The sequence below is a fragment of the Chrysemys picta genome, chromosome 1 (genome assembly GCF_011386835.1).
Source record: "Chrysemys picta bellii isolate R12L10 chromosome 1, ASM1138683v2, whole genome shotgun sequence".
Taxonomy (NCBI): domain Eukaryota; kingdom Metazoa; phylum Chordata; order Testudines; family Emydidae; genus Chrysemys; species Chrysemys picta.
In genome coordinates, this window is record NC_088791.1 from 111,946,982 (window position 1) to 111,974,598 (window position 27,617).

The following is a 27,617-nucleotide window of genomic DNA, read 5'->3' on the forward strand; positions in this document are numbered from 1 at the left end:
TCAGAGGGCAACACATTGGAGTGGGAGGTTTCTTAAGTATTTAGGACCAAATTCCCCTGCGATATAATGCCACTGCCTTCAGTGGGGTTACACCAGAACTAACACATTTGAAAATCTGAGCGGGAATTAGGATTATTACGATTTTACTATTCATTCTCACAGTCACACTTTTGTGATTTGTTCATTTTGTCCCTTTACAGAGAGAACTTAAAGTTCTCTACTCCTGCCCGCCCAGCTGCAGTTTATTTACATATGGGATTGGGGCGGGAGATGAGTTACCCAGAGAGAATGGGTGTGCTCCCAGGGCTGAACCCGAACTCTGTCTGGGACAGGGAGATTAAGGGATTGCGAGGGATGACGTAACTGAGTGGTGCAGGGCGACGTTGCTGGAGTTGTGAGTAGCACAGACCTGACGTTGTGAAGAGGCTCACAGTGTAGAGGACCAGCTGCTATGGACACGGCAGTGAGAGGAATGTGGTGGATGACAGACTAAGGCTGTGTCTACACTAGGGCTTATTGGCAAAAATTTCCTGCCATTCCTACCACTCATTCAACTCCACCAATGGTAGCAACAGTGGGAGTCCAAATACAGATAAGACAACCATGGCTGCCAATGTTTATAATATATGCTGCAAGCAGATCTGAACAACACAGCGTTAAAGTGCTAGTGGCCCTAAATGCCCAGGTGGTAACAGCTGTGAGAAAATTTTGCCTCCAAAAAAACCCCAAGTGGAGGCAAGACCCTCTAGATTTATATTCCTTCTCAGGCCTGGCAGCAGCAGTCCAAGCTTCCATCTGTGTACTTCAACCCTGATCTGAAGGCACCATCCATAAGTGTGACAGGTAGGTCAATTTCTATGGCCCATTCAATCCTTGGCTTCAGTGTCAGTAAGAGAGCCAACTACTGCCAGTTGTGATACTCCAATAGAAGCTGGACTCAGCTCAATTCACTTTATGTAGTTCAAGGAACAGTTGTCACATGGTAACAAAGCTTAGTCACTACTGTCCTTGGGTGAGATTTGAACTCATGACTTTGAAGTGTAAGTTTCTGTATCTATTACCAATACCTCAACTGTGAGACTCCTCCTCCTTGGAGTCCATGCCTGAGACGGAGATTGATGTCCTGCTTCTGTTTCTGTGGTCAGCTTAGTGCTATGCAAGGATCTATTATGGGCTCTATGGAACAAGCTGCTCCTTCAACTTGGCCACAGAGCTTTCACCAGGGAATCAGGAGACCCTGTCCAAACTCCCAAGACGACCATGGGATCTGAATGAATTTCAGCTGCGTTTTCACATATACTTACTCAGACATGTTGAGGGCCAAGGCTGTCCAGTAGGCCTCCATTGGCGCAGTTACCACCGCGTCAAACAGCACCTCCTGGACCAAGTCCTCATCACCTGAGCAAAAAAACCCAAACATGATTAGGAGTGAGAATGGTGTCATCCCTTTGCCTCCTAGATATCCTTTAGAGCAGCAATGTTACTGACCTAACTTGTGGTCCAGTGGGTTGAACAACAGGGAATAAAAAGAAGATCCCACTTGCATCTGCTGACCATCCCAGGGGTGCCTCACCTTTGGCTGAGAGGACAGCAGGGGAACTCTCACCAGAGTGTGACCAAGCCACTCTTACAGACTGTCTAGCAGCAGTCACACAAACAGTATTACAGTCAGGGCAGCTCACCACCATGCTGTACATGAGTGGCAGTGATCCTAACTGTGGGGTTCAGGTGGTCACTTTCATATGGCAGTTCAGCGCGCTGGTCACTCTTTACAGTTTTAAAGGGTCAAAGGTCACCCTCTGTGAGCCCAAAAGCTCGAGGGGTTGAAAGGCTGAGCAAATAAAACAGGGTGTAGTAGGGCGGACTGCCCCACTCCCTAAGAGTGTGGGCTGCAGCAGGCCAGTAAGCTTGTGCAGACAGGGAGCCAATTAGAGAAGGGCTTATTGGGAGCCAATCGGGGCCCAGATTGGAGGCAGCCAATCAGGGCCAGGCTCAGCCCTATAAAAAGGCTGCTCAGGAAGGAAGCAGGCAGTCTGGCCCAGGCCTTTGAGAGGGGAAGGTCTGTCTCCAGAGCAGCAAGATGCACCGTACCGGCCAGACCCGACCCGGGGGAGCAGAAGGGAACTCCAGCCCAGTGTCTGCCAGGCTGTAGGCCCTGAGGGGAAAGGCCTAGCCAGTGCGAGGGGCCGAAGAGGAAGGGCCCAGGGACGTGGACAGATGGAGGGGAGAGGAGGACGACAGCGAGGGCCAGGACCCAGAGTAGAGGGTGGGCCTGGGTCCCTCCCTTGCAGTACACCCAGCCATCGGCTGTGGGGAGCAGCCATCATAGACTACGCCAGATCCCTGACAAGAGGGATTAGACTTTGGTGTGTGTGGTTGGACATGGTGGCTGGGGCGCAGAGAGACTGCTGATCAACCACCCCTCGGAAGGGGGTGTGGCTGGACTGAGGGGCACTGCTGGAGGGCAGTGGTCTGAAAGAGGACGCCGCGAGCTGGTGAGCAACGCGGGCTCAGATGCCAACCAAGGGCCAGACAACGGGCAGGACACCACCAGGAGAGGGTGCTCCACTGGACTGAGCTAATTCCTGGAGGCAACCAGCAGGAGGTGCTGCGGTGGTGAGTCCCAACCTTGTCACACAGGGTCAAAAGAATTATTTATTCCCTTCCCTTTCGGCCTTCACCCCTGAACTCACTGAACAGGCAGTCTACAACTGTTGCCTTGACTCCCTCTCTCTCAGTCCTGGATCCCCTCTAATCAAGCTTCTGACCACTCCACTCAAGCTGCCTTCCCGAAAGTCTTGAATGATCTATCTGTGGCCAAATCTGAGGACCTCCACTCCATTCTTGTCCACCCTGACCTCTCTGCTTTTGACAGTGGATCACACCCTCCTTCTTGAAATTTGAAATCTTGTCCTCACCAGGCTTCTAGGGGTGCTATCCTCTCCTAGTTTTCCTATTCTTTGGCTGTTCCTATAGGCTTTGTCTAGATGTGAATGTAAAGATGTGGTGTTGGAAGGAGTTAGCTAATAGTTGCTAAACAGTTGTAAAATGTGGTGTGGACAAGGCAGCTGAGCCTAAGCTTTAACTTGACCTGCTTAGCACATATTAAAGTCTACACTGGCTTATCCACACTAGACTTTTGGAGTGTTATCTAACACCACACCGTTAAATCCTAGTCTAGACAAAGCCGCTGTGCCCTATTTTAAGTGGGTTCTCCTCCTCCCTTCTCCTGGAAGATCCCACAGCTTGCCATTCTTAGCCCCTTTTTCTTTTCACTCTAAAGCAGAAGTGGGCAAACTATGGCCCGTGGGCCACATCCAGCCCGCAGGACCCTCCTGCCTGGCCCCTGAGCTCCTGGCCTGGGAGGCTAGCCCCCGGCCCCTCCCCTGCTGTTCCTCCTCCCCCGCAGCCTCAGCTCACTGCGCTGCCTGCGCAATGCTCTGGGTGGCAGGGCTGCGAGCTCTTGCCAGGCAGTGCAGCAGCAGAGCCACGGCCTGACCTGATGGTCTGTGCTGCACGGTGGCGTGGCTGGCTCCAGCCGGGCGGTATGGCTGCCAACCACCGGCGCTCCAAGCAGCGCAGTAAGGGGGCAGGGAGCGGGGGCGGGGGGGGTTGGATAAAGGGCAGGGGAGTTTGAGGTGGTGGTCAAGGGGCGGGGGTGTGGACAGAGGGCAGGGAACATGGGGTTGGATGGGGCAGGAGTCCCGAGGGGGCAGTCAGGAAGGAGAGGGGGGTTGGATGTGGCAGCGGGGGACAGTCAGGGGCAGGGGTTCCAGGAGCGGTCAGGGAGCAGGGTGTGGGGCAGGAGTCCCCGTGGGGAGTCAGTCAGGGGCAGTGGTTCTGGGGGCAGTCAGGGGACAGGGAGAAGGGGTGGTTGGATGGGGCAGGAGTCCTGGGGGGGCAGTCAGGAATGAGAGGAAGGGTTGGATGGGGCGGTGGGGGGGGCAGTCAGGAGTGGGGAGTCCGGGAGCGGTCAGAGGACAGGGAGCAAGGTGTGGGGCAGGAGTCCCGGGGTGGGAGGGGGCACGACAGGGAACGGGGGGGTTGGATGGGGCAGGAGTCCTGGGGGGGCCATCAGGGGGCAAGAAGAAGGGGGTCAGATGGGGGCAGGGGCCGGGCTACGCCTGGCTGTTTGGGGAGGCACAGCCTCCCCTAACCGGCCCTCCATACAATTTCGGAAACCTGATGTGGCCCTCGGGCCACAAAGTTTGCCCGCCCCTGCTCTAAAGTTTTACTTTGGGATATCTCTTCTACCTCAGATAGCTTCCTCAGCATCTTCATGCCATTGACTTGCAAATCTTCCTCACTCCTGACTTGTGTCCATCTACTCTGTCCCTTTTTTCAGTCTACCTTGCATCTCCTCCTGGATGCCTCACCATTAGCTTAAACCTAACATGTCCAAAACTGAACCCCTGATCTTTCCTTAATGCTCTCCCCACTCGCCCTGTTTTCTGCTATTATTGACAAGAGCCTCTTCTCCCTGTCACAGAGACCTGTAAGCTGGGGTTATCTTTGACTCTTCCCTCTCCTTTTCATAACACATTGAGGTCATGTCCAAATCCAGCTGCTTCGTCCTCCATTGCAATTCCAAAATCTGAACTTTTCTTTCTGTCCATAGGACTAAAACTTTCACCCAGGCCCTTATCGTCTACTTCATTCTCCTCCTTGACACACATCTCACTTCGTTCCAGCCCATTCAAAACAAAACTACTAAGACAGTCTTTCATTGACCTTTCCCATAGTTCTATGTTACACCCTCCCTACTTCCTCTGAATCCCTCCACTGGCTCCCCTTTCCTACCTCATCAAGTTCAAACTTCTTGTCTTCACCCTTAATGCCCTTCACTACACTGCCCTTCCCTGCTTATTTGCTCTTGACTTTTATAGCGTCATTCCTGCACCCTTCGTGCCATCAATTATGTCAGTTTTGAACAGCCATTTATCTGCATGTCCCACAAACATCTTTGTGCTTTCTCCTATGCTGCTGCTTATTCATAGAGCACCCTCTGACTTGATTGATAAGGCCACTACTCTTTCTTCCCTCAGATCCCCCCTCGAGATGCACGGCTGTGCTGATATTTACAACACATCAACCAGCTAACGATGTTCAGGTAGAGCAGCAGTTGGGGATAGCTGATTTCATTTAATTCAAAACCCAAAGAAAACCCAAACATACTTTCAGGTGATTTGAAACTGTCTGGGAACATCAGGTAGTGCAATATCTAAACTATGAATCCACATGATCTTTTCATTACATTTGTCCTCCCTTGTCCATTTCTCTCCTTTGTCCATCACACCCACTTTGTCTACCCTAAAGAGCTAATGACTGAATTTGGAGTAAGGCAGAGCTTGCCTTTTATCCTGTGTTTGAGGGAATGCCTAACACAATGGTACCCCAGCTCTGAATAGGGCCTTTGGGATCTACCACAATACAAATAATGTTGTTACTATTGTTTTAGGACTACACAGCTCTGAACTACACAGAGGCACTCTTTCTTTCCTGGCTCCACCCACAGCTCTGTCAACCATGGCCTGCAGCACCCCCAGCTCATGCAGGTCTGGATCTCTCCTTAACAGAGACGTTCAATCTGGTTTAATTTTGTGGTAATTATGAAATGGAAACAATCACTTGCTGCTGGGGATTAGGATGTGGCCACTCAATTTATTTCCACTTGTGAAGTGAGCAAGTGTTTGAACTCCGCTCTGCAGAGATGAGCATACAGCTCATGAGCTCAATCTACTACCACCCCGTTTCCCACAGCCCTTCTCCACGGTGGAGAGGCACAGGAGAGCTCCAGTAGGTCACTTTAATTTCCAGCACTCACATTCCAGATCGGGTTCCTCTCCTGTGAGGAAGCGGATCATGGCCTCCAGCTGGCTGAGCTTCCGGTGATCTGGATCAATATCGGTGATGCAGTAAATCCTGGCGGCAAGGAAAGAAACACAGAAAATCACTTTCAAGCAATCACACCAGGAAACTAGTGATCTGGAAAAAAAATATTGTAACAAATCCTTGGCCACCTAGGAATTTCAGATGTCGTTATGCTGCACTCCTTGGGTGCTCAGAACTTAACAGCATGGATAGAACTCAGCTCCTCCTGTTAAAGTGGTAGCGTCCTGTGCTGTTTTTATCTAAAGAAGCATCTTTGTTAGCAGTATAGTTCCTCTGACACACAGCAGAGCAGTTCTAATTTCACCCAGCAAAGGGCAATGGTAACATATACACTAGCCCGCTTATAACAATATTCAGTGTGATGGAGAAACCTGGAAAGCAGCAATACCAAAGGAGACCGATAACTAGACAGTGAACATTGCAATGTGATATGGTGGGAAGATAAATCAATGGGCCTGTGTATGCAGAGGCATCAGGATGCAGAGTTGGGAGGTGATCACTTCTCTGTATTCCACAAGAGACCTGCCTTCTAATATGGCTTTCAGTTCGGACCACTGATGTCAGAGTGGAGGGGTATAAAGAAAAACAAATTATTAAGGAACTTTAAGGAATGGTTTATGAGACAAGACTAGAAGAAGTGACTATATGTAAAGCTGGTGAATAGATGACTTGACTATATACGTTAACTGTGCATGAAACTGAAGGAGGAAGAGATGCTATTCATGGCGGTTTGAGGGGTTTTAACTAGGGTATAATAAACTGGTTTTTTTGCAGTGCTTCTTGCAAATAATTGCTTTAGTTTTGATCCACTTGAGGTTCACATGCCCGAATTTAATGCTGAGTTTCAGGTACACACAAATCTCAAAGCAAAAGTTGAAAATGCCAAGCTTCATTTTGTTTCATGGCCAAACCAAGCAAAAGCACAAATTTTGCATGATATGATTTTGCATTAATAAAGTCAACTCCAGGTTCACTAGAAACCACATCCAAGCTCAATTAAAAGGCAGGTGAACCAAGATGATTTCTCACAAAGTGTAATCTGACCGTGCAACAAAATCCTACTTCGCTAAGTTTTGTGTGATTTATGGTTTGTTGCACAGTTCTAGGCAGGAATAGGATGAGATTGTGCAAAGGAGAATTGAGGGTGAATATCAAGAGATCTTTCCTGACAGGGAGATGGGTCAGACTGTAGAATAATCTGCCAAAGAAAGTGATGGAAGTCTCAGGAGTTTGCACCAAACTCTGGCACCATCAGTTACTTCAGGAGAACATTGCTTTTCCTCCAGGCCAGGGAGGGTGGCAGAGCAGAGCGAACTCTGCCAGTGATCTCAACCCAAAGCTCCATCATCAACAGGATATCATCTACTTACCATTCATTAGCTAAGGTCAAGTCTGGCTGCAGCAGGTCGTGCAAGCCTGAAACAAGAAAGCAACCAATAAATCTATTGATCAGTCAATGAACCAAACACACTGAAAGAGGGTGAGGTGGGGGACAGAGAAGAGAGGGAGGCACAAGCTCATCCCTGGGTTGCCAATGAAGTTCAACATCCTTGCCCCCTACAGAGATGTGACTGTTTCAGGTTAACCTACCTTCTTCCACGGAAGTGTTCCCCAGCAGGATGTATTCCCCATGCCCACGGGAGAGGACGACACCCAGGCTGCAAGCAGGGGGAAAACAGAGGGTTTGTCAACAAGGTCACGTGCAATCCCCACATGTTTAAATCTGACACTGCCCTCCCTGAGAGGTGAGCTATGATCCCCAATGCCATCAGCTCTCTCCTCTCTTATTAACAAAAGAGCATCCCCCAAGCGAGCAGTAAGAGTATCAGAACTCCAATACAAGGGAGCAAGAAACCCCTCTGTCATAACCAATATCATGAGAAGGGGGGGACATGGCTATTTGGTCCACCCAAGAGGTACATTCCTTAAGTTGAGATACACTTGCTCACCTGAAAGGCGTGCCACTGATGTCAGTGAAGAAATAATCATTAGTGAGAAAGAGAACCCGTTTCTGGAATAAATAAGAAAAAAGTGGGGAAAATAAACTTTTTGAAAAATAAACCCTAAGGTGGGGGAAGTGATACACCATCCTACTGCACCACAGCGACAACGGTGATTTGGCTACACAACCCCAAAGGCAAACCAAAGCATCTGATTAACTCCAGTAACATCCATCCCCACAGGCTGGGTCTGAGGCCATGATGCAGTGTGCAATGTTCAGCAAGTCATGCTTTTCAGAGATCCACTCACTCAGCCATTCAATTTCCTCACAGGGCCAGTAAAACACCTTAACTCTGGGATTACAACCCAGAGAGCAGAAAGTGTGAGGAAGCTGCTCTCCCTTTCACTGCATTAGCTATATGCTCACTGCATAACCAGATTGCCGGGTCCTGCTGGTCTTTCTTTGCACAGGGCCTGCAAGGCCCCAGACTGACCCTGACTCCACCGTGGGCTACAATTCATTATCTTCACCAGCTTCCCTGGTTCCCTCTATTACACTCTACACTCTGGCTGAAGATTCAGAGAGGCGGATGAGGAGGATTGGAGGGTGGGAGGGAATGGGTTTGGAAGAGCCAGAACAGCGGCTACAAACTGATTACAACTGGTTGGAAAACAGAATTCCCATCTTGTGGGAAATGCCGCTGGTTTTAATATTTATTTTCATCCTGAATCAGGTCAAAAAAGTCAGACTATCAAATATGTTCATGGAATGAAGAGTTATGAAAAAATTTCAGTTTGGAAACATCAAAATGAAAGAACAACATTTTCAAGCAAAACAAAATGTCAATTCAAACCAAAACATTTTGTTTCAAACTGAAAAATTTCATTTCAAATTAACATTTCCACTGAAAGAAGCATGTTAATTCAAAAAGTTTCATTTCATTTTGAAATGTTGCTTTGGAAAAATAAAAAGTGTCAAAATTGATATTTTCCATTTGAAAGTGTCAATTTCAATGGAATTTAGCGGGACTGGCTCAAGTGCTTCCTCTTTGAGGCTGCTGCAGTAAAAAACATTTCTTGGCGTGTTTCCTTTCTGGATTGGAAGTGCAGTGATGTGACTCCTCGCTAGAATCAGGCCAGGAGATGAGGGGTGGGTGAGTCACAGTGTGAGAGAGACACTAGCAGTGGTTCTCAAACTTTTTGTATTGGCGACCCCTTTCAGACAGCAAGCTTGAGTGCGACCCCCCTCTTATTAATTAAAAATACATTTTTATATTTAACGCTATTTTAAATGCTAAGTTTATAACCCTATTGTTTAAAATGAATTTACCTTTTCTCACTGTTTTTAAATTAAGACTAAAACACATTTTTATCAAATTATTGTTATAAGCAGAAAAGTTATTTTTTAAAAATAGTTTAATACTGTTTAATACTGGGGGAAGAGTGCAAAAAAACTTTGCCAATTTCATTTTTCACAGCAGACTTAGCACACCACTGCCACCATTACTTCTGCGCTGCTGCTGGCAGTGGTGCTGCCTTCAGAGCTGGACGGCCAGAGAGTGGCAGCTGCTGGGCGCCCATTTCTGAAGGCAATGCCGCTGCCAGCAGCAGCGCAGAACAGTAGATCTTTGCACTGGGAAGGGTAGCTATGGGGGAGCTAAGGCAATTTTTTGGGGGGAGGGGGGCTATAGCCCCCCCACAAACCTACCCAAGTGCCACCCCTGCCTGTAGGGCTGTGTTTTTGGCCGATCTCAGTATTCTGATTGATCTGTGGTTTAATGCAGCTCTTCAGCTGCTGAACAATCAAGCCCTCTAATATTGTCTCAGTTCCACTTTTTAGTCTCGAGACAACAAACCTGTGTTTGTTATTTACAATCCCCAGAGTCCAATTCCTTTAAAGTGGTGATAATACAAATACATATTTTGTTCAGGAACAAGGATCACTGCATTATACATTTACAATACTTTTTGAAGTAAATACATTACATTGCGATGGAAAGGTGTGTGCAATTTTCTAAAACGCTAGATTTAAATTATATATTTTATAGCGGTTGCTGCTCTCTGTTTCGTGCATGTACTCGCGACCCCCACATAATAACCTTGTGACCCCTTGAGGGGTCACAACCTTCAGTTTGAGAACCCCTGAACTATGGAGAACATCTGAATATACCATATGCCAGTGAGAAGGCAGGCCCACTGCAAACTGTTCTAAGATTGTTTTAAACAATACTGGAGGTTGAGCAGAGTACACCTGACTTGCCAGTGTCAACCTCCACTGTGTCCTGGGTTTGTGTACTCAGCAGGTAGGTTAGCATGAAAACAGATGCAGAGGTGATGCCTGGGGGGGCATGTGGGTTCACATGCCTCCCCCCCTGCCCAGATTTGCTGCTTGGCTTGTACTGAGCATGCTCACACAGACTGTGCATGTTCAGTAACACTGCTGAAGCTGGCTGCCCTCACTCTGTGCCTCCACTATCAACGGCACAGGTCAGCTCTGCAATGGAACTGGTGTGTGTGTGTGTGTGTGTGTGTGTGTGTGTGTGTGCGCGCGTGCGTGTGTGTGTGTAAAATCCATCTGGCACTAGCAGTAAAAGGGACTTGAGGCAAAGCCATCTACACTACACACAGACAACTTCCTGGTGTGGGAGATTTGTCAACTGGCTGACAGCTGAGCATTGTCCAAAGAAAAGCACTCCAATCTCTTCAGTAAATGATAAAATATGACCAGCCCAGAAACCCAGCCTTGTGCTGCCACACAGAGGTTCAGAAATTTGGGTCCCCCACCCTGCAGCTCGAGTGGATGTAGAAAACCTCTTTTCTCACTTACCTCTCGGAACAAACTGGTTTGCCCTGTGGCTCACACTCTTTAAGCACTGAGATGATGGCTAAAGATACTGGGTTTGTGTGGTTCTTGGTAGTGAAGAACTTTCCTTTCTTCTGGCCTTGATTCCCACTCTCATTGTGTGTGTGGCCCTGGCTCCTTCTCTCCTCTCATCCTTCTTCAGCTCAGTGCTGCATTTCACCCTGTCACCCAGTTGCCTCCTTCTCAATGCCCTGGCACAGGGCATTGGCATCATGGGCATGTCCTTGCTCTTTTGGTTTAATTCCTATCTTTACAGTTATTGCTAGCAACAGAGGCTTCTCTGCCACTAGACCTCTCTAAGGAGTGTCCTTCAGGTTCAGTCCTTAAATTCCTTCTCTATCTCATCCCTTGGCAATTTCTTTCTGAATTAACCTTGAAACTAGGCAAATTCAGACTGGCAATATGGCATACATTTAACAGTGAGGGTAATTAACTATTAGAACAATTTACCAAGGGTTGTGGTGTATTTTACATCATTGGCAATTTTTAAAATGAAGATGGGATTTTTTCTAGAAGATATGCTCTAGGAATTATTTTGGAGAAGTTCTATGACCTGTGTTATACATGAAATCAGACTAGATTATCACAATGGTCCCATCTGGCCTTAGAAACTATGAATCAAGTGTGGGGGTCACTTCTATGCCAAAGACACCACAATCTATATTCCCTTCACTCAGCCCTTTCCACCAGCCTCATTCTTATCAACCCTAGGCTCTGCCACAAATTCCCTCCTCTGCTTTCTGATGTCTGCCACTGGATTCTATGTGACATCAAAGCAGCACAGCAGAACTGATAAGTAAGCTTGTCATTTTCACTTCCTGTCCAGCTCAATGCATCTTTGGAGTACTGTGAAATTGACAGCTGGTCAGTTTCACTTTCTCGCTAGGCTAGTAGGGCCACAGAGTAAAAACCATCTCTTGTCAAGGCCACTTTTCACTGTTCATCCAGGGTTCTAAATCATACCTTTCAAGAAGTGGGAAGTGACTGGATGAGAAAAAACAGAATAGCTCTCTACTGGCAGATGGAACTTCCTGAGGGCTGCAAAGTGTATTCTGAAGGAGCTAATAAATACCCTGCGGGTTTTAAGGATATGAAGTAGTACAATGCATCCAGAATGTGTTTTGGTAAAGGGGAAATTCCTGATTGATCACACTAAAACATTCCCCCCCCCATTTTGCTTTGTAACATTTCCTGGCAAAGTCCTTTCTGCCACTGCTCAGGATGCCCTGGACATCAGCGGAACAGGCCTTTTCTAACTCTGACATCCATCCAAATACCATGCCCTCATGTGAAGTGTGACTAGGTTGCAGTGATAAGTCCCTCCCTCATCCTGAGTTAAGGGAGATGGGAAGGAGGCCAGGCTGACAGCTGCAAAAGCATAGGGTACCAGAACTGACAGGCCCACCCCGTGTTATGCAAATCTCTCACATCTTGTCCTGTCTGATTTTCCTCAAAACCCGTGGTAATTAAGGAGTCAGGGAAGACATACCTCACAGCTCCTGATCATTGTCTGAGGAAAGTGTCACCCAGAGAGCCTAAGGTGCAACCCCCCATCTAGAACAGAACTCTTTGCACTTGCTGTTCACATGGGAGGCAAAGAGATCATGGATCCAAGTCCCCACACCTAAAACACCATCTGAAGAGTCATGTCATGCAGCTTTCCACTAGTTTTCTGTGGAGAAATGTCTGCTTAGAGAGTCTGCCAGGGTGTTTGGATTCCTGGCAGGTCAGTGGTGATCAGGGTAATCTACATGGGAATGCACCAGTTCCAAAGTTCAATGGCCTCCTCACACAGCTGTTGACATAGCAGACTACCATAATGTTGTTTAATAATATTTGGACTGACTGGCCGCAGTTGGGCAGAAGGAATTACTCACAGGGCAGTCTGACTGCTCTGAGTTTCAACATGCTGATATTAAGCATAGACTTCTGCAGAGATCATGTCCCTTGAGAAACCCACCCTTCCACATTTGCTTCCCAACCTAAGAAGGATGCACGCATGGTCATAGTCTTTGTTGGAAGTTACTTGGTTTGTGTGGGTACCATTCAACTCTAAGTGAGGCTAAGACCCTTTGGGGAACCATGATTAAGTCAAGACTGTGCTTGCCTGGAATACATACAGTAAACAACCAGGCTCATAGATATCTGAGATGAATTCTTTTTAATGTGTCACATAAGTACTTGCAGTCATATGACCCAACAGGGTCGGCAGGATTGTACAGACATTCTGGGGCTTGTCTGTATTTGGTGTATGAGTCCAATGAAGAGAAAGTGGTTGCCTGGTAACATGTCCTGGAGGCCACAGCATCCAGCCTCATCCTGATAAATTCTATCAGCTGTGTGGATTCCAAGGCAAATTTCTCCAGGTTCACCAGAGACCCAAACTCTCAAAGAGATCCAGAAGTATGGAGGTTGCTTCTCATGTTTCCTGGTAAGATCAGCCCTTTAGGAGCCAGTGGTCTAAATAAGGGTATAGCATTGGCCCTTGCCAGGAGGGTGAGCTGGCACCACTGACAGTACCTTGGTATTAGAGACACAAGACACAAAATATCTTTTATTGGACCAACTTCTGTTGGTGACAGAAACAAGTGTGCGAGACCAGTATGGAGACAACACTGCAAAGTACCTTGATAAACACTCAGCACCGTTGAGAGTCCAAATGAGAGAACCCTGCACTTATAGTGCTATTGGCTGGCTACAAATCTCAGGAATCTCCTTCGTGCTGGATGAACATCCACATGAAAGCAGGCATCCTTGAAATCAAGGGCGGTGACCCAATTGCCTGATCTAGAGATGGGACAATTGATGAGTCACCATTCTGAACTTTAGGTGGCAGATAAACTTATTCCCTGAGGTCCAGAATGGGTCTTCATCCTCTTGTCTTCTCAGGGACAAGAAAGTACTTTGAGTAGAACTCCTTTCCCCTTACTGCCGAAGGTACTAGTTTTACCACCCCCAGTTTGAGGAGTGTTTACATCCTACAGAAAAACCCTCTCATGAGAGAGATCTCTGAAAAAGGGCAGGGAGGTGACTGGGGAGATGAGTAGCCCAAGAAGACCCATCTGTCCACCATGATTTGTGTCCAGGAAGAAGATAGGTAATAGGAAGTCTGCCTCCAAATGGAGGGGAACGACCAGAGAGGTTGACTCGATCCAGTGAGACCATTGATGTGCAGCTCTCAAATGGGCTGACAAAATGCTGGTTTCAGAGGTAATAGTGGTTGGGAAGTAAAGGGTAGTTTTCCCTGGGCACCATTCCGATGGGTCCTCTGATGCTTGCATGGAAATTCACACTGCTGCTGGTGATGAAAGACAAGTGGGGTTGGTTGTCTAAATTGTGGTACTGGGTTCTCTTTTAATTACAGGTGTACAAATACTCAGTCAATGAAGTGTGGCTCAGGAGACTTCCAATGAGTGAAGAGACTCATCCGTCTTTGCGCTGAACAGCTCGTCAGATTCGAATGGGAGGCCTTCCACCACTGTTTGTACTTCCTTTGGGAATCCCAAGAAGGGAAGCCAGGACGAGCATCTTATTATGATAGCAGTTGCGATGGACCTCACCGCTGTGTCTTAGTTCATTTGGAGGGCTGATCTCATCACCACCTTTCCCTTATCAGTCAGGGCCTGGAACTGGTCTCTAACTTCCTGGGGCATTTTACTGGTGAAGCCAGCTAGCTTATCATAGATGGTAAAATCATAATTGACCATCAACATTTGGCAGTTTGGGATTTGAAATTGCAGGGAGGTCAAGGAGTGCATCTTTCTTCCAAAGAGGTTGAGCCTCTTTGCTTCTTTCTCATGTGGTGTAAATCTGGCCTGTGTGTCTGCTATGCTCAGTAACTGCACACACTACCAATGAATTGGGAGGTGGGTAAGAGAATAGGTACTCCGACCCTTTTGCAGGTAGGAAATCTCTTATTTATCCTGCTTGGATACTGGTGGTACCATGGCAAGTGAGGGCCAAAGTATCTTGGCAGGTTCAAGGATAAGCTTGTTAATTGGAAGAGCCACCCTCCTCAGAGCCAAGCTATGAAGGATTTCCAGCAGTCTCTGTGGGGTTTTCATGGGCCTCTTCCTGGGGGATTTGAAATAACTTTGCCACACTTTTAAAGGAAGTCCAGGAAGACCTTAGGGTAACAGGACCCGGTGGGGAAACTGGAATCACTGTCTTGTCTGGGGAAGAGGAGGACAAGGTCATTAGCATGATATCCTCCTATTCTGTTGATCCTCTTCCTCCTGTTGCTTTAATTGCACTTCTTGAGGAGGCTGAAGATGCTCTTCCTCTTCTTCGGGAGCTCTGAATCTCCTTAGGTCCCTTGTGCCATGAAGTATGTTCATTAGGTGGTAGTCTCATGGGTCTTCTGGGCCCAAATACTGCCATTGTGAGCTATCACACCCCCTCAGTGCAGGGCCCCAGTAGGAGTAGGGTGGGTACTCTCTCAGATGGGAGGAGAGAGAGACCCTGGAGACTCCCAATGTCCTGTCTGGGCTCAATCCCCTCAAGGGACCCCACAGGGCATAGTCCAGGTGGGTCTGTCATAGTCCTCTTCAGACTTTGAGGATTCAGATCCAGATGGGAAGCCCTCGGTACCAGAGGAGGTGCTCTTTGATGGCACGGGCAAGAGTCTGGCTAAACCCCTGCTTGAGAATGGGGATGCAAAGAGGTACTGCAGGGAGATTGGTACTAGCTGAAGGAATGGTACGGGGCACTGGGGTTTGGAAAGCAGGAGCACCAAGAGGTCATCTGGAGCTGAGAAATAAGCCAGAGTTGACGGAGTCGCTTCCATAACTTGAGCTGCTGAAGCACTGGCTCTGGTGGTACAGATGAGAGTTTCTGTGCCAAGGAAGCAGTTCTAGGAACAAAGGGTGTTGAGGTCTTGTCCTTTGAAAAATATCCCAGTACTGGATGGTCCCATTCTGGAGCAGGTAGTTACTGATGACTTGGTATGGGATAGGAACTCCTATCTCTTTTTAGAGGACTTGGATGGGGAACCTTCCCTATAGTTCTTATGGGAGCGCTTATGTCTCCCTTCCCCCTTCTTCTCTGGTTCTGCTCTTCAGAGTTTCTTGGAGCCAGAGGGAGTGTGGAAGTCTTGGAGCTGCCCAGGACTAAAGAGGAGGAGTCACTCTTTTCTTCTTCAGGCTGATATACCGGGAGTCTCCCTGGTCGGAGGTTGTTCCCACCTTCATGGACTGTTCCATGAGGAACTCTTGGAATCAGAACTCCCTGGATGGCTTAGTCCTACTCAGGAATGACCTGCAGATACTGCACCTGGAAGAGACATGCACTTCCCCCAGGCAGTACAGACAGGTATCATGGTAGGCCATGACCAGGAAAGCTTTGTGGCACCTGATGCAGCTTTTAAAGCTGGGGATCCTCAGCATGGTCTCCTGAAACCAAGGAGAACTGGGGTTGAGGCGGGTACAGAGAAACACTCCTTGACTGAGGGGGGGTCCAAAATGTAGGGAACCAAACCCCTAAAACTATTTCTAATTAAGAACTAACTCTAAAAATTCTTAACGTTATTTACGAAGAGGAGCTGAAAAGCCAGCACGAACATAAAACCTGTGTCCTAGACCACAAGCGGTAGGAAAGAACTAAGAGGTAGGGGAGCTTTATCCTTTTGGTGTGGAGCACAAGATGAGCAGGAATGCATGCATGGACCAGAAGGACGCTGCTAGGGAAAATTTCTGGTCCTGGGTTCATGAAGCACATGTGTAACCTGAAGTGCACTACAAGGAGGGGAAATTATTTGAAAAACCTGATATTAGAAGTGGGTAATGGGTGAAATAGTGGTAACAGAATAAAAAAAGGGAAGAGAGAAACAGAAAACATGGGGATGGTGAATTAACAGAGAAAAACATAGGGGGGAAAAGCAGATGGGGTTGAGAAAAATATGGGAAAAAGAAGGAGAAAATTGAGAAAGAACATGGCGGGGGGGAAGAAATGGAATTGAGAAAATATAGGAAGAGGATGGAAAAAAGCAAATAAGGAAAATGTCAGATGGGAACAATAAAAACAAGGAAAAAAGGAGGCAAATGGAGAAACCTTTAGGCATTTGTGACATTCTTAAAAATGTTGAAATAAACAAGATTCCTTGGGATGTCTCAGAGAAAACTAGATTGTGATTCTGCAGCAATACAATAAACTAAGAGGTTGCTGACCCCTGCCTGAGAGGATAATAGAATCGTGAGCAATAAGCAGCCTCGGCTTCTAAAGAATAGATCTCACCAGACAAACAAGATTGCATTTTTTTGACAGAATTATAGAGTTAATAGATGAAGGGAATAAAGCGCATACAATATTTTTGGATTTACATAAAGCATTTGCTTCAGTGTCTCATGAAATTTTACTCCCCAAAAATTAATTAGCATTGGCTGAGATAGGATCTTTTTCATGTGGAATGAAAATGGACTGAAACACTGTAAACGAAAAGTGATGGTAAACAATAGCGTATCAGGTGGTGGGAAGTGGAGAACAGCAAGGATGTGTCTTAGGAACCATCTTAACTACCATTTTAGAAAATGGTCTGAAAGCGGGAGGGAGAAAAATAATGAGAAGCAGCTACACACTGGGAGGGAGAAAGTGAGGAGACAGTAATGCTGAAAGAGACATAAGCATGAGACTGGCGGCAGCTAATTAGAAAGGAGTGACAAATATGACATGGCAGCAGTCAAGGGGAGTTGGGGCTCTATGTGCAGAGATCTGATGCTGTGGAGCAGAAAGATTATAGTAACTCTCTATAGAGCTCCAGTGAGATAACATCCAGCTCTGGGCACTTCCGTACCAGAAAGATGTTGACAAATTATACCACAGAGAAAGGAAATAAAATGACAGAGCTGGTTGGATTGACTTAGAGTGAAACATGTAAAGGCATTACATATGCAAGCAATGCAAGGATGAGGGGGGTGAGAGGACAAGTCAATCGTCTATCTGTACTTGAATAATAATATTAAAATCCCCACACAAAATGCTGAGCATTAGGTTTGTACCATCTCCATAGATCTCCACCATCCATTTCCCACCTCCATTCCAGTTGTGACCTGAACAGGACCAGGATTTCTTACCCCTTTATCCACAGGGACCTTCACGTCCATAGCAAGGTAACCCGTTTCTCCATTGATCATTGCTGTTCTCAGCTGCACAGGGGAACAGATTAGCATTAGTGTCTCTGACTAGATAAGGAAAGGATGTGGGGTGGTTCATAATTCATATAGGGGAAGCATCTACTGAGAAATGACTGGTTCCCCTTTTCCACTGCCTTTTCAGAGCTCTCAACTAAACATTTTATGAGCAGCTCAGAAGACTCATTCAGGCAGGCTGGTAAATGCCATATAATAATATGGATTATTAGTATTTAAAGCCTATAAAGATGGTCTTGTCCTTAAGGCTAAGGACTTGGAGGGAAGGGACCTGCCAATCTTGCCACAACTGCACTTTGTGACAGTGAGCAAGTCACGTATTCTCAATGTTTGCACATAACTAGGAGATCCTCAGATAGAAGGCACCAAAGAAACACAAAGCAATATTAATTCTTCCAGAACAACCCCAAAGCTCTTCACAAACTTTAAAACCAATTTATCAAATCATAAGCTGCTCCCACAAACCATTTCATCTGCTATTGAAATGCAGCCATTTCTGGAGTGAAGCACATCTGTTTAACAGAGCACCGCAACACTATACAACATGCTGGGACAGGGAGTGAAGAGACTACCCTATTCAGCTATGGACTGAAGAGGCGTTTATGTAGACACAATGCAATTTTGCAAGGACACCACTTCTTTTGCAAAATAAAAGTGCTAGGGATCTTTAATGACTATAAGACCTTGATTTCCTAGCTAATCTGAAAGGTGGCACCTCCAGCAGCCCAATGCCTCCTAGTATCATGCTAGGACATTGGTTCAGTACTGATTCAGAGAGGAGGTGGGCACCAACTGACTTGGCAACACAACTTACTGCAGCACCTTCAGTATTTCAGTGGTGGTCTCCCATTCAAATACTGGGTAAGCCCAAGCCAACTTAGCTTATAAGATCTAATAAGATCATTGTTCAAGTTGCTACTGCTGCATGCTTCAGTGTACTAAAATTATTTGCTTAACTACCCGCTGAGCATGAAACAGTGACTACCAAAATAAGTCTCTCCTAGCCAGGAACATCTGACTTACGGCCCGGGAGGCTTGGGGTATTCTATGATCTGATTGAGCCTGCCACAGTCTCTCTGGGTTCTAAGTTGTCAAGACACCTGTCATAGGCATGGGAACTAGGGCTATCGGGGGTGCTGCAGCACCCCCAGCCTTCCATGCCCAGGATCTTGGCTCCCCGCCCTCCACACCCAGGGTCCTGGCTCCCGGCCCTCTGTGCCTGCCCCCAGTTGTGGCCCAAGCCTTGGTCCCCTTACCTCTGTCCGTGTCCCCCCCTCCTGGAGCCACAGCTCTGGGGGGGGGGGGGGGTGATGCGGGGGGCATGAACAGAGGTAAGGGGAGGTGCAAGGTAAAACCTTTGGGAACTACTGCTTTACAGTTTTCTTAGCTGGCTTTCAGCACCCCCACTATAAAAAGTGTTTCAGCACTACTGACACCTGGTATTTCATCCATATCTTCCATGTGATTCTGGCCTTGCAAAAACATTTCCTTCCCAGCACACAAACTGCAGTGGACAGTGAGAGGAAAGGTTAGAATTAGATGGCAGCAAAATCTGTACCCAGATTTTAAACCCCTCTGCCATTTAGGGTAAGATAGTGGGGGCGAGGGGCCTGATTCTCCCAGTGTAGTGATGTGGCTGTGCTCCGAAGTTAGGACCTGAATCTGAACTTTCCCAGAATGTACTTATTGGAGCTCTGATCTCCTCCCCACGTCCCTCCCATCTTGTGACTCCAGATACATTGGTCCCAAAGAGAACAAGAAGCAGGCTCAAGTGAGAAACCATCAGAACTCGTGTAGTCCCACCCCGAGTAACACAAAGTAAGGGAAACTGCAGACCTAGGGTATATCTACACTGCAACTGGGAGGTCTGATGCAGCACATGTAGACATATCTGAGCTACCTATGATCTAGATCAAAAGCTAGTTCTGGTAACAATAGCAGTCAAGCTGCAGCAGCATGGGAGGCTGCCTGGGCAAACCTTGTCCACCCAGGACCTTGGATACATTCTTGAGCAGCCATCACATTGTGACTCTTATTTGACCTATCCCCAGTCTAACTACCTAGCTAGATCAAAGCTAGTTTGGGTATGTCTGCACCTGCTACAATCACACCTCCCAAATGCCATGTAGACGTACCTATAGAGGGGGAGACAAGCACCCTGTATGGGAGAGGGAAGGGGATGTTTCTCTCTGTAGGGACTCACCCTCTGCTTGTAATGATCAGCCCCTGACAGAAGAAATCAAGAATTGCTACAATCTACCATAAGGATCCCCCCCACAGTAATTCGGAGGAAAGGCCCATGAACAGGCTACAATCCATTTCTGATACTCACTATTTCATCTTGGTCTTCCCACTCTACTTCAGAGAGATCCACACTGTTGTAGTTTGGTTTGGGCTTCAGCTTCTTTCCCTCTCTGTACTGGAGTTTATAGAAGAAACAGAGGAAATGGAGTTCTAATTTTCCAGGCCAGCCCTCTAGCACATTACAGTCAATATTGCATTGATAAAATAGAGAAGCCACATTTATTTTGACTGACTGGCGAATGAGTGTTTAGATGCAGGTGTCATCTTATCCTATAGCCATTACATTTCCTATGTGTGGGCAGGATCTGGAGATGTGAGCATTACTGTGTGCTACAGGCCATTTCAGGAGCAAGGGGCTAGCACAGGGCTAGGTGGGCTTCGAGGTAACTATATAGGCTGGTTTGTGAGAATATGTTTTGGTAATTCATATAAGGAAATTTGGTGAGCAGAAAGTTTACAGCAGGAATCCATGATAATGACCTGATAGCCCTAGTGGTTGTATAAAAACATGAGATGCATTAATCTTCCTGAAAGCCCATGGATTTAAGCCACAACAGTACTAAGAGCATCAGAATCACCTACCAAAGGTCGTAGGTCTGGGTGTGAGAGGATGTAACCGTTGTTAGTGTTCAGAAAGGCATATCCATGGACTCCCAACTGTTAGAAAAAGGTATTAGAATAATTAGCCCAATCTCCTCTCCAGTGGCTGCTCTGTAACGAGGGAGTGAATCCATTGTCCCACCAACATTCCTATTGATATAAATCTAACAATCAGGAAGAGGCTCTGATCCTAAATGACTGATTTCCTAGCGACCAGCTGCTCTCTGGGTAGCAAGAAGAGTCTTACTGAGTATTTGTGTACAGAAATCATAGAAACATAGAATATCAGGATTGGAAGGGACCATAGGAGGTCATCTAGTCCAACCCCCTGCTCAAAGCAGGACCAATCCCCAACTAAATCATCCCAGCCAGGGCTTTGTCAAGCCTGACCTTAAAAATCTCTAAGGAAGGAGATTCCACCACCTCCCTAGGTAACCCATTCCAGTGCTTCACCACCCTCCTAGTGAATTTTTTTCCCCTAATATCCAACTTAAACCTCCCACACTGCAACTTGAGACCATTACTCCTTGTTCTGTCATCTGGTAGCACTGAGAACAGCCTAGCTCCATCCTCTTTGGAACCCCCTTTCAGGTAGTTGAAAGCAGCTATCGAATCCCCCCTTATTCTTCTCTTCTGCAGACTAAACAATCCCAGTTCCCTCAGTCTCTCCTCATAAGTCATGTGCTCCAGCCCCCTAATCATTTTTGTTGTCCTCCGCTGGACTCTTTCCAATTTTCCCACATCCTTCTTGTAGTGTGGGGCCCAAAACTGGACACAGTACTCCAGATGAGGCCTTACCAATGTCAAATAGAGGGGAATGATACACCTATACCTATCTCATAGAACTGGAAGGGACCCCAAAAGGTCATCCAGTCCAGCCCCCTGCCTTCACTAGCAGCACCAAGTACTGATTTTGCCCCAGATTCCTAAGTGGCCCCCTCAAGGATTGAACTCACAACCCCGGGTTTAGGAGGCCAATGCTCAAACCATTGAGCTATCCCTCCCCCCACATCCCTTGAGCTGCTGGCAATGCCCCTACTTATACAGCCCAAAATGCCGTTAGCCGCCTTAGCAAAATGGATAGCTAGGCACTGATGAGGTAACTGATTTGTGCATGTAACTGCAGTTAGTGCACAGACAGTGAGTGGCTGACAATTACCATTTAGGAGGTAGAATTAATTTTGGTATCCATGGCACTCCTATACTTAGAATGTGGAACAATGAAGAACACTATGGTAACAGTGTCACAAGTATTGAGGCAATAATCAAAATTTTCATGGTGGCCACTGTAGATGCACAACTGAGTGTGGATCTCATAGCTCATCTTTCTGGAACCAAGCCCCAAAAGGGTGTAGAAGGAGCACTGTCACCTTCTGAGAATCCTCTGTGGCTGAGTGTGGCTCTGCTGTGGCCTGAGATTACAATGAAGTCACTTAAACAGCCCTGTCACAGAGAAGCCAAAATACTCTACTTGATAGTAGTCTCTCTCTCTTTAATAAAGCCTTCGGAAAGGAGCACTTGCACCAGGTTTAAAGGCTCTTACTTCAGAGCTCAGCTAAAACTTAACAAAAAAAGTCTCTATGTCCCAGCAGCAGCTCCTTCTGCTGTAAAGCCTCAGGCTTCTCCCTTGCCTGAAGAGCCCTACAGTCTTTCCTCTGTTTGCTCAGGGTCTTTCCCAGACCTCCTTACCTGGAGAGCTTTTGCCTAGTCCAGGCTCTCTGGAAGCTCTCTTCTTCTGGAGCTTCCTTTCTCCTCAGGAGTCCTTGTTTAACCAACATCCCTTTTACCCTACCCATGTGCCTAATTAACTGCCTTCCAGTTACTCAGTGACTTAAATTCTCCCAGGGGAACCTGAGTTGTCTCATTCCCCCTTGTGGATCCTGTCAGAGGTACGCTGGGATGAGCCCCGACCCCTTCAGAGGGCCATCTACCCTCTGACAAAGGGAGTCTGCATCATGTCGCAGTGCTGCCAAGACCAGACCCAGCAGAGGTAAATCCAGCATTGTTAGGTACAAGTACTGCTTAAGAAGTGACATAGCCTAACAAGATCAGGCAATGTTGCACTTGGCCTCCAGGCGAACTCTGAGAGAGTGACTAATCAGATCAAGTCCGCCCACAGTATATATTTCAGCCAATCCACAGGGTTCTTAAAACTCAGGTATAATTTGCATTTGTGAAGACAAGAATTATCCATTGGAAAACCAGGGCCTCTAACACCTCCATACAGATGTATATTGCTTGATAGTGAAGGAGGAGTCACCTGTGTGGGTAATTATCAATCAGACATTAGGTATTCTAGTGTGTGCAACTACCCACCATTGGTTTGGTCACACTTATAGGAACAAAAAGTCACATGAATTTTAGCGTAATCCCCAGCAGTCACTGCTGTCAAGGTGACCCCTAATGGAAATTCACTAAAGGGACCAATAGACATTGTACAGAATTCTCAGCACAAGTCTAGTAAAGCAAAGTATAACAGGACTCACAGAGAATAGCACTTTCCCACAGAGCCTCATTAAAAATTATTTTTTTTTTCAATTAGATCAACTTTTTTTTAAAACATACTTTAAAATCAACACAGAGCTGGTAAAAGAGGCTGGCTTAACAAGTCTTGGGACTGAAATCCCTTTTAACCACAAAATGAGTACAGTACAAGCAGCAATAGTGCAAACTTCCTCAACTTTCCCTGCCAACAAATCTCAACACTGACTTGGCGAAAGTCCCTCTAGGCATGACAGAATAGTTCAGTTTCAATTGTCCATTCTATCCTTGGCATCTCTCCCAAGAGCGTCAACAGTGATGCTAGTTGTGATGGTGCCAGCTATGATGGTGGTTTTAGTCTACTGGGAACTGGATGGAAACTACCAGGTCTTTTTAGATAGGCCACCAAAGAGTCATTCCATGGTGACAACTTGGGCCATTATTATCCTAGCATGCATTCAAGCTGGTGTTCAAGATGTAAAAAGCTCTAGGTCCTATTAACAATCTGCTAAGACATTCAGTTTCTTTGTTTCTAGCGTAGTCTACAGGCTTGTCATGGTGAATGACAACTCCCCAGGTTCTGTAAAGAAATCAGAGGATCCAAGCTTTATATCTGTGGTTACACCTCTATGCACAGTAACTGATTATTAATTGGATTATGCCTGTGGACAAGTGACTGGGCATTTAGCTATGTATGATGACAGACGGTTTGCATTAATTTGGATCTTACCTTGTACCGTGGAGCCAGTTTCAGTAACTCCCTGAGTGGAACATCAGAGCCCACTACACCCAAGAGAATGCCATGAGATCTCTAAAAAAATAAAGGAGAAACTGTTCTCAGAAATGAAATTCTGTTGGCGCTCAGCCTGCCTTCACCTAAACATGGGCAAATGCCATTGCATCACTTTTCCATAGTGAACAGTCAGGGCTTGAGTGGGGTCTGAGCATTTGGTGCTGGGCTGGGTCTGAAGCTGGAGGTGAGAAAACAAGATGAAGTTTCTTATTTCAGTGATGCTCGGAAGAAGAAACATTCAGAGGGAGGGACAAATGATCTCTTAGAGATCAATAAATAGCCAAGCAGCTTACTAGAGCCACCACAAAAGCCTATCTTCTGGCGTTAGAAGACTGCAGACCACCTCAGCATCATTTTACATGCCTTAGTTCCAAGGAGACTGCAGGGCAGCACTATACTTACCGTTTCATTCTTTTTGCTGAAGACCGGCATAGCTACTGTTGTCATGAGCAGCAGACTTTGAGCTTGAGATGCAAAGAGCTGCCACAGGACAAAGAGCAGTGTGTTAGCAAGTGTAATAGATAGGGAGCCACCACCAGAAGCATTAAGGTTTCCAGGGGCACCAAATGCTGAATGAAATAATACAGGGAAAAAAAAGTCCTGTATAAAAGGCACATTTCTGATCTTCCCTAGGAACAATGCTCCTTGGTGGGGAGAGTGATCAGCCTGGGATAAAAAACATTGAAATTTGTCTCAGAAAAAGGCATTAAAGACCTAACTTAATGCTAAAGAGACAGGAATCTTTAGAAATTAATACCCATTATGCATGTCCATGCCAAGGAGTCAGACATAGGTTCACACACAAAAACATGCTTAAATACAACCAAAGTGCACATACAATACAATTATAAGAAACAACACAGACATGGGCAAAACTCATGGACACAGGGCCGGCTCCAGGCACCAGCTTCTCAAGCAGGTGCTTGGGGCGGCCGGTCCGGAGAGGGGCGGCAATTCGAGGTATTCGGTGGCAATTCGGTGGACGCTCCCTCACTCCGGTTCGGAGTGAAGGACCTCCCGCCGAATTGCCGCCGCAGATCGCGATCGCGGCCGCGGCTTTTTTTTTTTTTTTGGTTTTGGCTGCTTGGGGCGGCCAAAACCCTGGAGCCGGCCCTGCATGGACACACAAATCTCTTGTATAAATATACCCCAAACCAATGCATACAGCTTGAATGAGAAGCATCACAGACAAATGCTAAAAAGAAGCATGCACAGAGCATATTTAAATGCACTCATCACACGTGTGCCTAGGGACGGCTTAAGAAACTGCAAAGATAGAGGCAAAAACATGATATGAACACAAAACATGCTTAGCTACACCCAAAAGACTTGTATATAGGACACAGCACAAACACATGCAATGTGATGTCAGAGAGCCCTCCATACTCTGTGAGAAAGACATTCTAAGAACACACAAAATACAGGAGGAACATATAAAATACACAAAAGACGTGCACAGGAGTGTCTCAGATATACCTAGTGACTCTCCTTCCTTGGCACAGGAAGCAAGTCCCTTCTATCTCTCATTTGGCCAGATAAGCAGCTCACCTTTGGCAAGGTCAAAGTCCTGTGTCCTCTCTCTGTGCATGCTGGGAACCATAAAGGGAGCCAGCCATTCTAGACAGTAACTTGATGAAGGGTTGAAGCTGGTATTCTGCCTTATTGAGCTGAGCACATTCTGTTGCTGCCCTCATATCTGGGTGGATAGCTCTTATTCACAGCAGTGCTAGGGCTAACCTAGCACACGTATCTCACAGTGGCACACTCTACATATGTAAAAATACATACAATGGACTAAACTACTGTACAGCACAGGGACTCCCTACCTACTCTCATCCAACAGCACAGCTCTTCAGTACATCCAGTGTTACCATTTCCTTCCTGACACACCTCCTCAGTGCTCCCGCCTTCTCCCCTCCCTGGATGTACAGTTCAGCATTGACTAGATGAACTAGCACAGACACACACACCAGCCGACACAATGGGAGTGGCACGCTCACAGAACACAGCACAGGTGGTTACCTCCTCAGATTGTGGCAGCTAGCAAGAGACATGGATGGATAAATGAATGAATGAATGCATACATGAATGAATGAAAAGCATGAGAAGTAGCAGGAGAGGAAGACAAATGCAAGCCAGAAAAATGAGACACACAAGAAAATCATCAGTGGACAAAACATCACTTCACGCTCTTGTTACAAAATACCAGAGCCAGGGCATATAGAATTTGCTGTGTAGCAGGGAGCACCATTGATGGTTTTGCTCAGCACACTCAGTAGCTGACTCACCAATACCTCATGTGCATAGTATGCTTGGCAAAACACATTTCCTTTGTTGCCCCCAGAGAGCAGGTACATCCCAAGGAATACCTCCATGTTCAACCACAGCACAGAAGTGAGGACCAGCCTTCCCAGGGCTTAACCAATTGTGTCTCACAAGCATGAATCAGTACAAAACCTGTATATGTCATTCCTTTTGGATGAGTCCTATCAAATTTAACATGAGTATTAGTCACACTTCTATAGAATTTTAAGCCAGCCTGTAGAATTCTAGAGCAGGCATAGATATTCCACTGGTTGGTTCTAGAAATTCTATAGAAAGGAGATCATTCTATTTAAAATTCCACAGGTTTTTAGAGTAATTTCTATCTAATCCTATTAAAGGACTTTTCCATGAAGGAATATATAAACTTTTCTCCTTTCTCACTCACCTGACTCCAAACAGTTCCATAAATCTCAGACAACCATTTTCTCTTGAGACCTGATCCTTCTCAGGACACAACTGCCACCCACTAACCACCATGCCTTTTAAATAGGCCCCATTTAAATCGGCACATTCTTAAAACATGTAGTAATGCCCCTTTGATGGGAAAGAGGCTCTATACCATCCTATGGCAAAGAGGTTAATCAAAAGGCACAGTGACTGTTTAGTTAGTTATGTCAGGAATGGAAATCTTTACTATTAGGCTCTTTGACTTGGTTGCATGTTCCATGTGACTTGGGATTATTCACTTTCTTTTCCTACTGCCCTGAAAATGGAATAAAACTAGCATTGCTACAGTGGACAGAGGCTAATGAATTGAAGGGACTAAATATCATATCTTCATCCGCCCTTTTTAAACAACTCTATTTCTTGCTCTAATGCTCCGGATCACACTTCTTCAGTCACTGTCTGAACCCTCTCAACATCTTCCCCTCCTCTGACACCTCTTTGGGGATCAGAGCATAGTCTGTAATTTGGCTCCTTCCTAAGGGCAACTACTCCACTTGAAAGTGGTCAAGGCCCCCTGGTGGCTGGGAAGCATCTGAAGAAAGCATTGTCATTCCTACGTTATAGCCCAGGGGTAGGCAACCTATGGCACATGTGCCAAAGGTGGCACGCGAGCTGATTTTCAGTGGCACTCTCACTGCCCGGGTCCTGGCCACTGGTCCGGGGGGGCTCTGCATTTTAATTTAATTTTAAAGGAAGCTTCTTAAATATTTTAAAAACCTTATTTATTTTACATACAACAATAGTTTAGTTATATATTATAGACTTATAGAAAGAGACCTTTTAAAAACGTTAATGTATTACTGGCACGCGAAACCTTAAATTAGAATGA

At 46.4% G+C, this 27,617-nt stretch overlaps 1 protein-coding gene across 1 annotated transcript in view; it reads right to left on the reverse strand.

Moving 5' to 3' along the window:
- The window catches only part of CACNA2D4 (calcium voltage-gated channel auxiliary subunit alpha2delta 4), a 160,986-nt gene that overhangs the window by 84,208 nt on the left and 49,161 nt on the right, over positions 1-27,617 (reverse strand). The window contains exons 14-23 of the mRNA XM_065595497.1: positions 24,419-24,496; positions 23,954-24,034; positions 20,725-20,799; positions 20,171-20,257; positions 17,764-17,835; positions 7,842-7,903; positions 7,483-7,550; positions 7,263-7,308; positions 5,825-5,922; positions 1,305-1,398 (exon numbers count right to left, since the gene is read on the reverse strand). Coding sequence (XP_065451569.1) covers positions 1,305-1,398; positions 5,825-5,922; positions 7,263-7,308; positions 7,483-7,550; positions 7,842-7,903; positions 17,764-17,835; positions 20,171-20,257; positions 20,725-20,799; positions 23,954-24,034; positions 24,419-24,496 — 761 coding nt within the window. The remainder of the gene's footprint in view (positions 1-1,304; positions 1,399-5,824; positions 5,923-7,262; positions 7,309-7,482; positions 7,551-7,841; positions 7,904-17,763; positions 17,836-20,170; positions 20,258-20,724; positions 20,800-23,953; positions 24,035-24,418; positions 24,497-27,617) is intronic.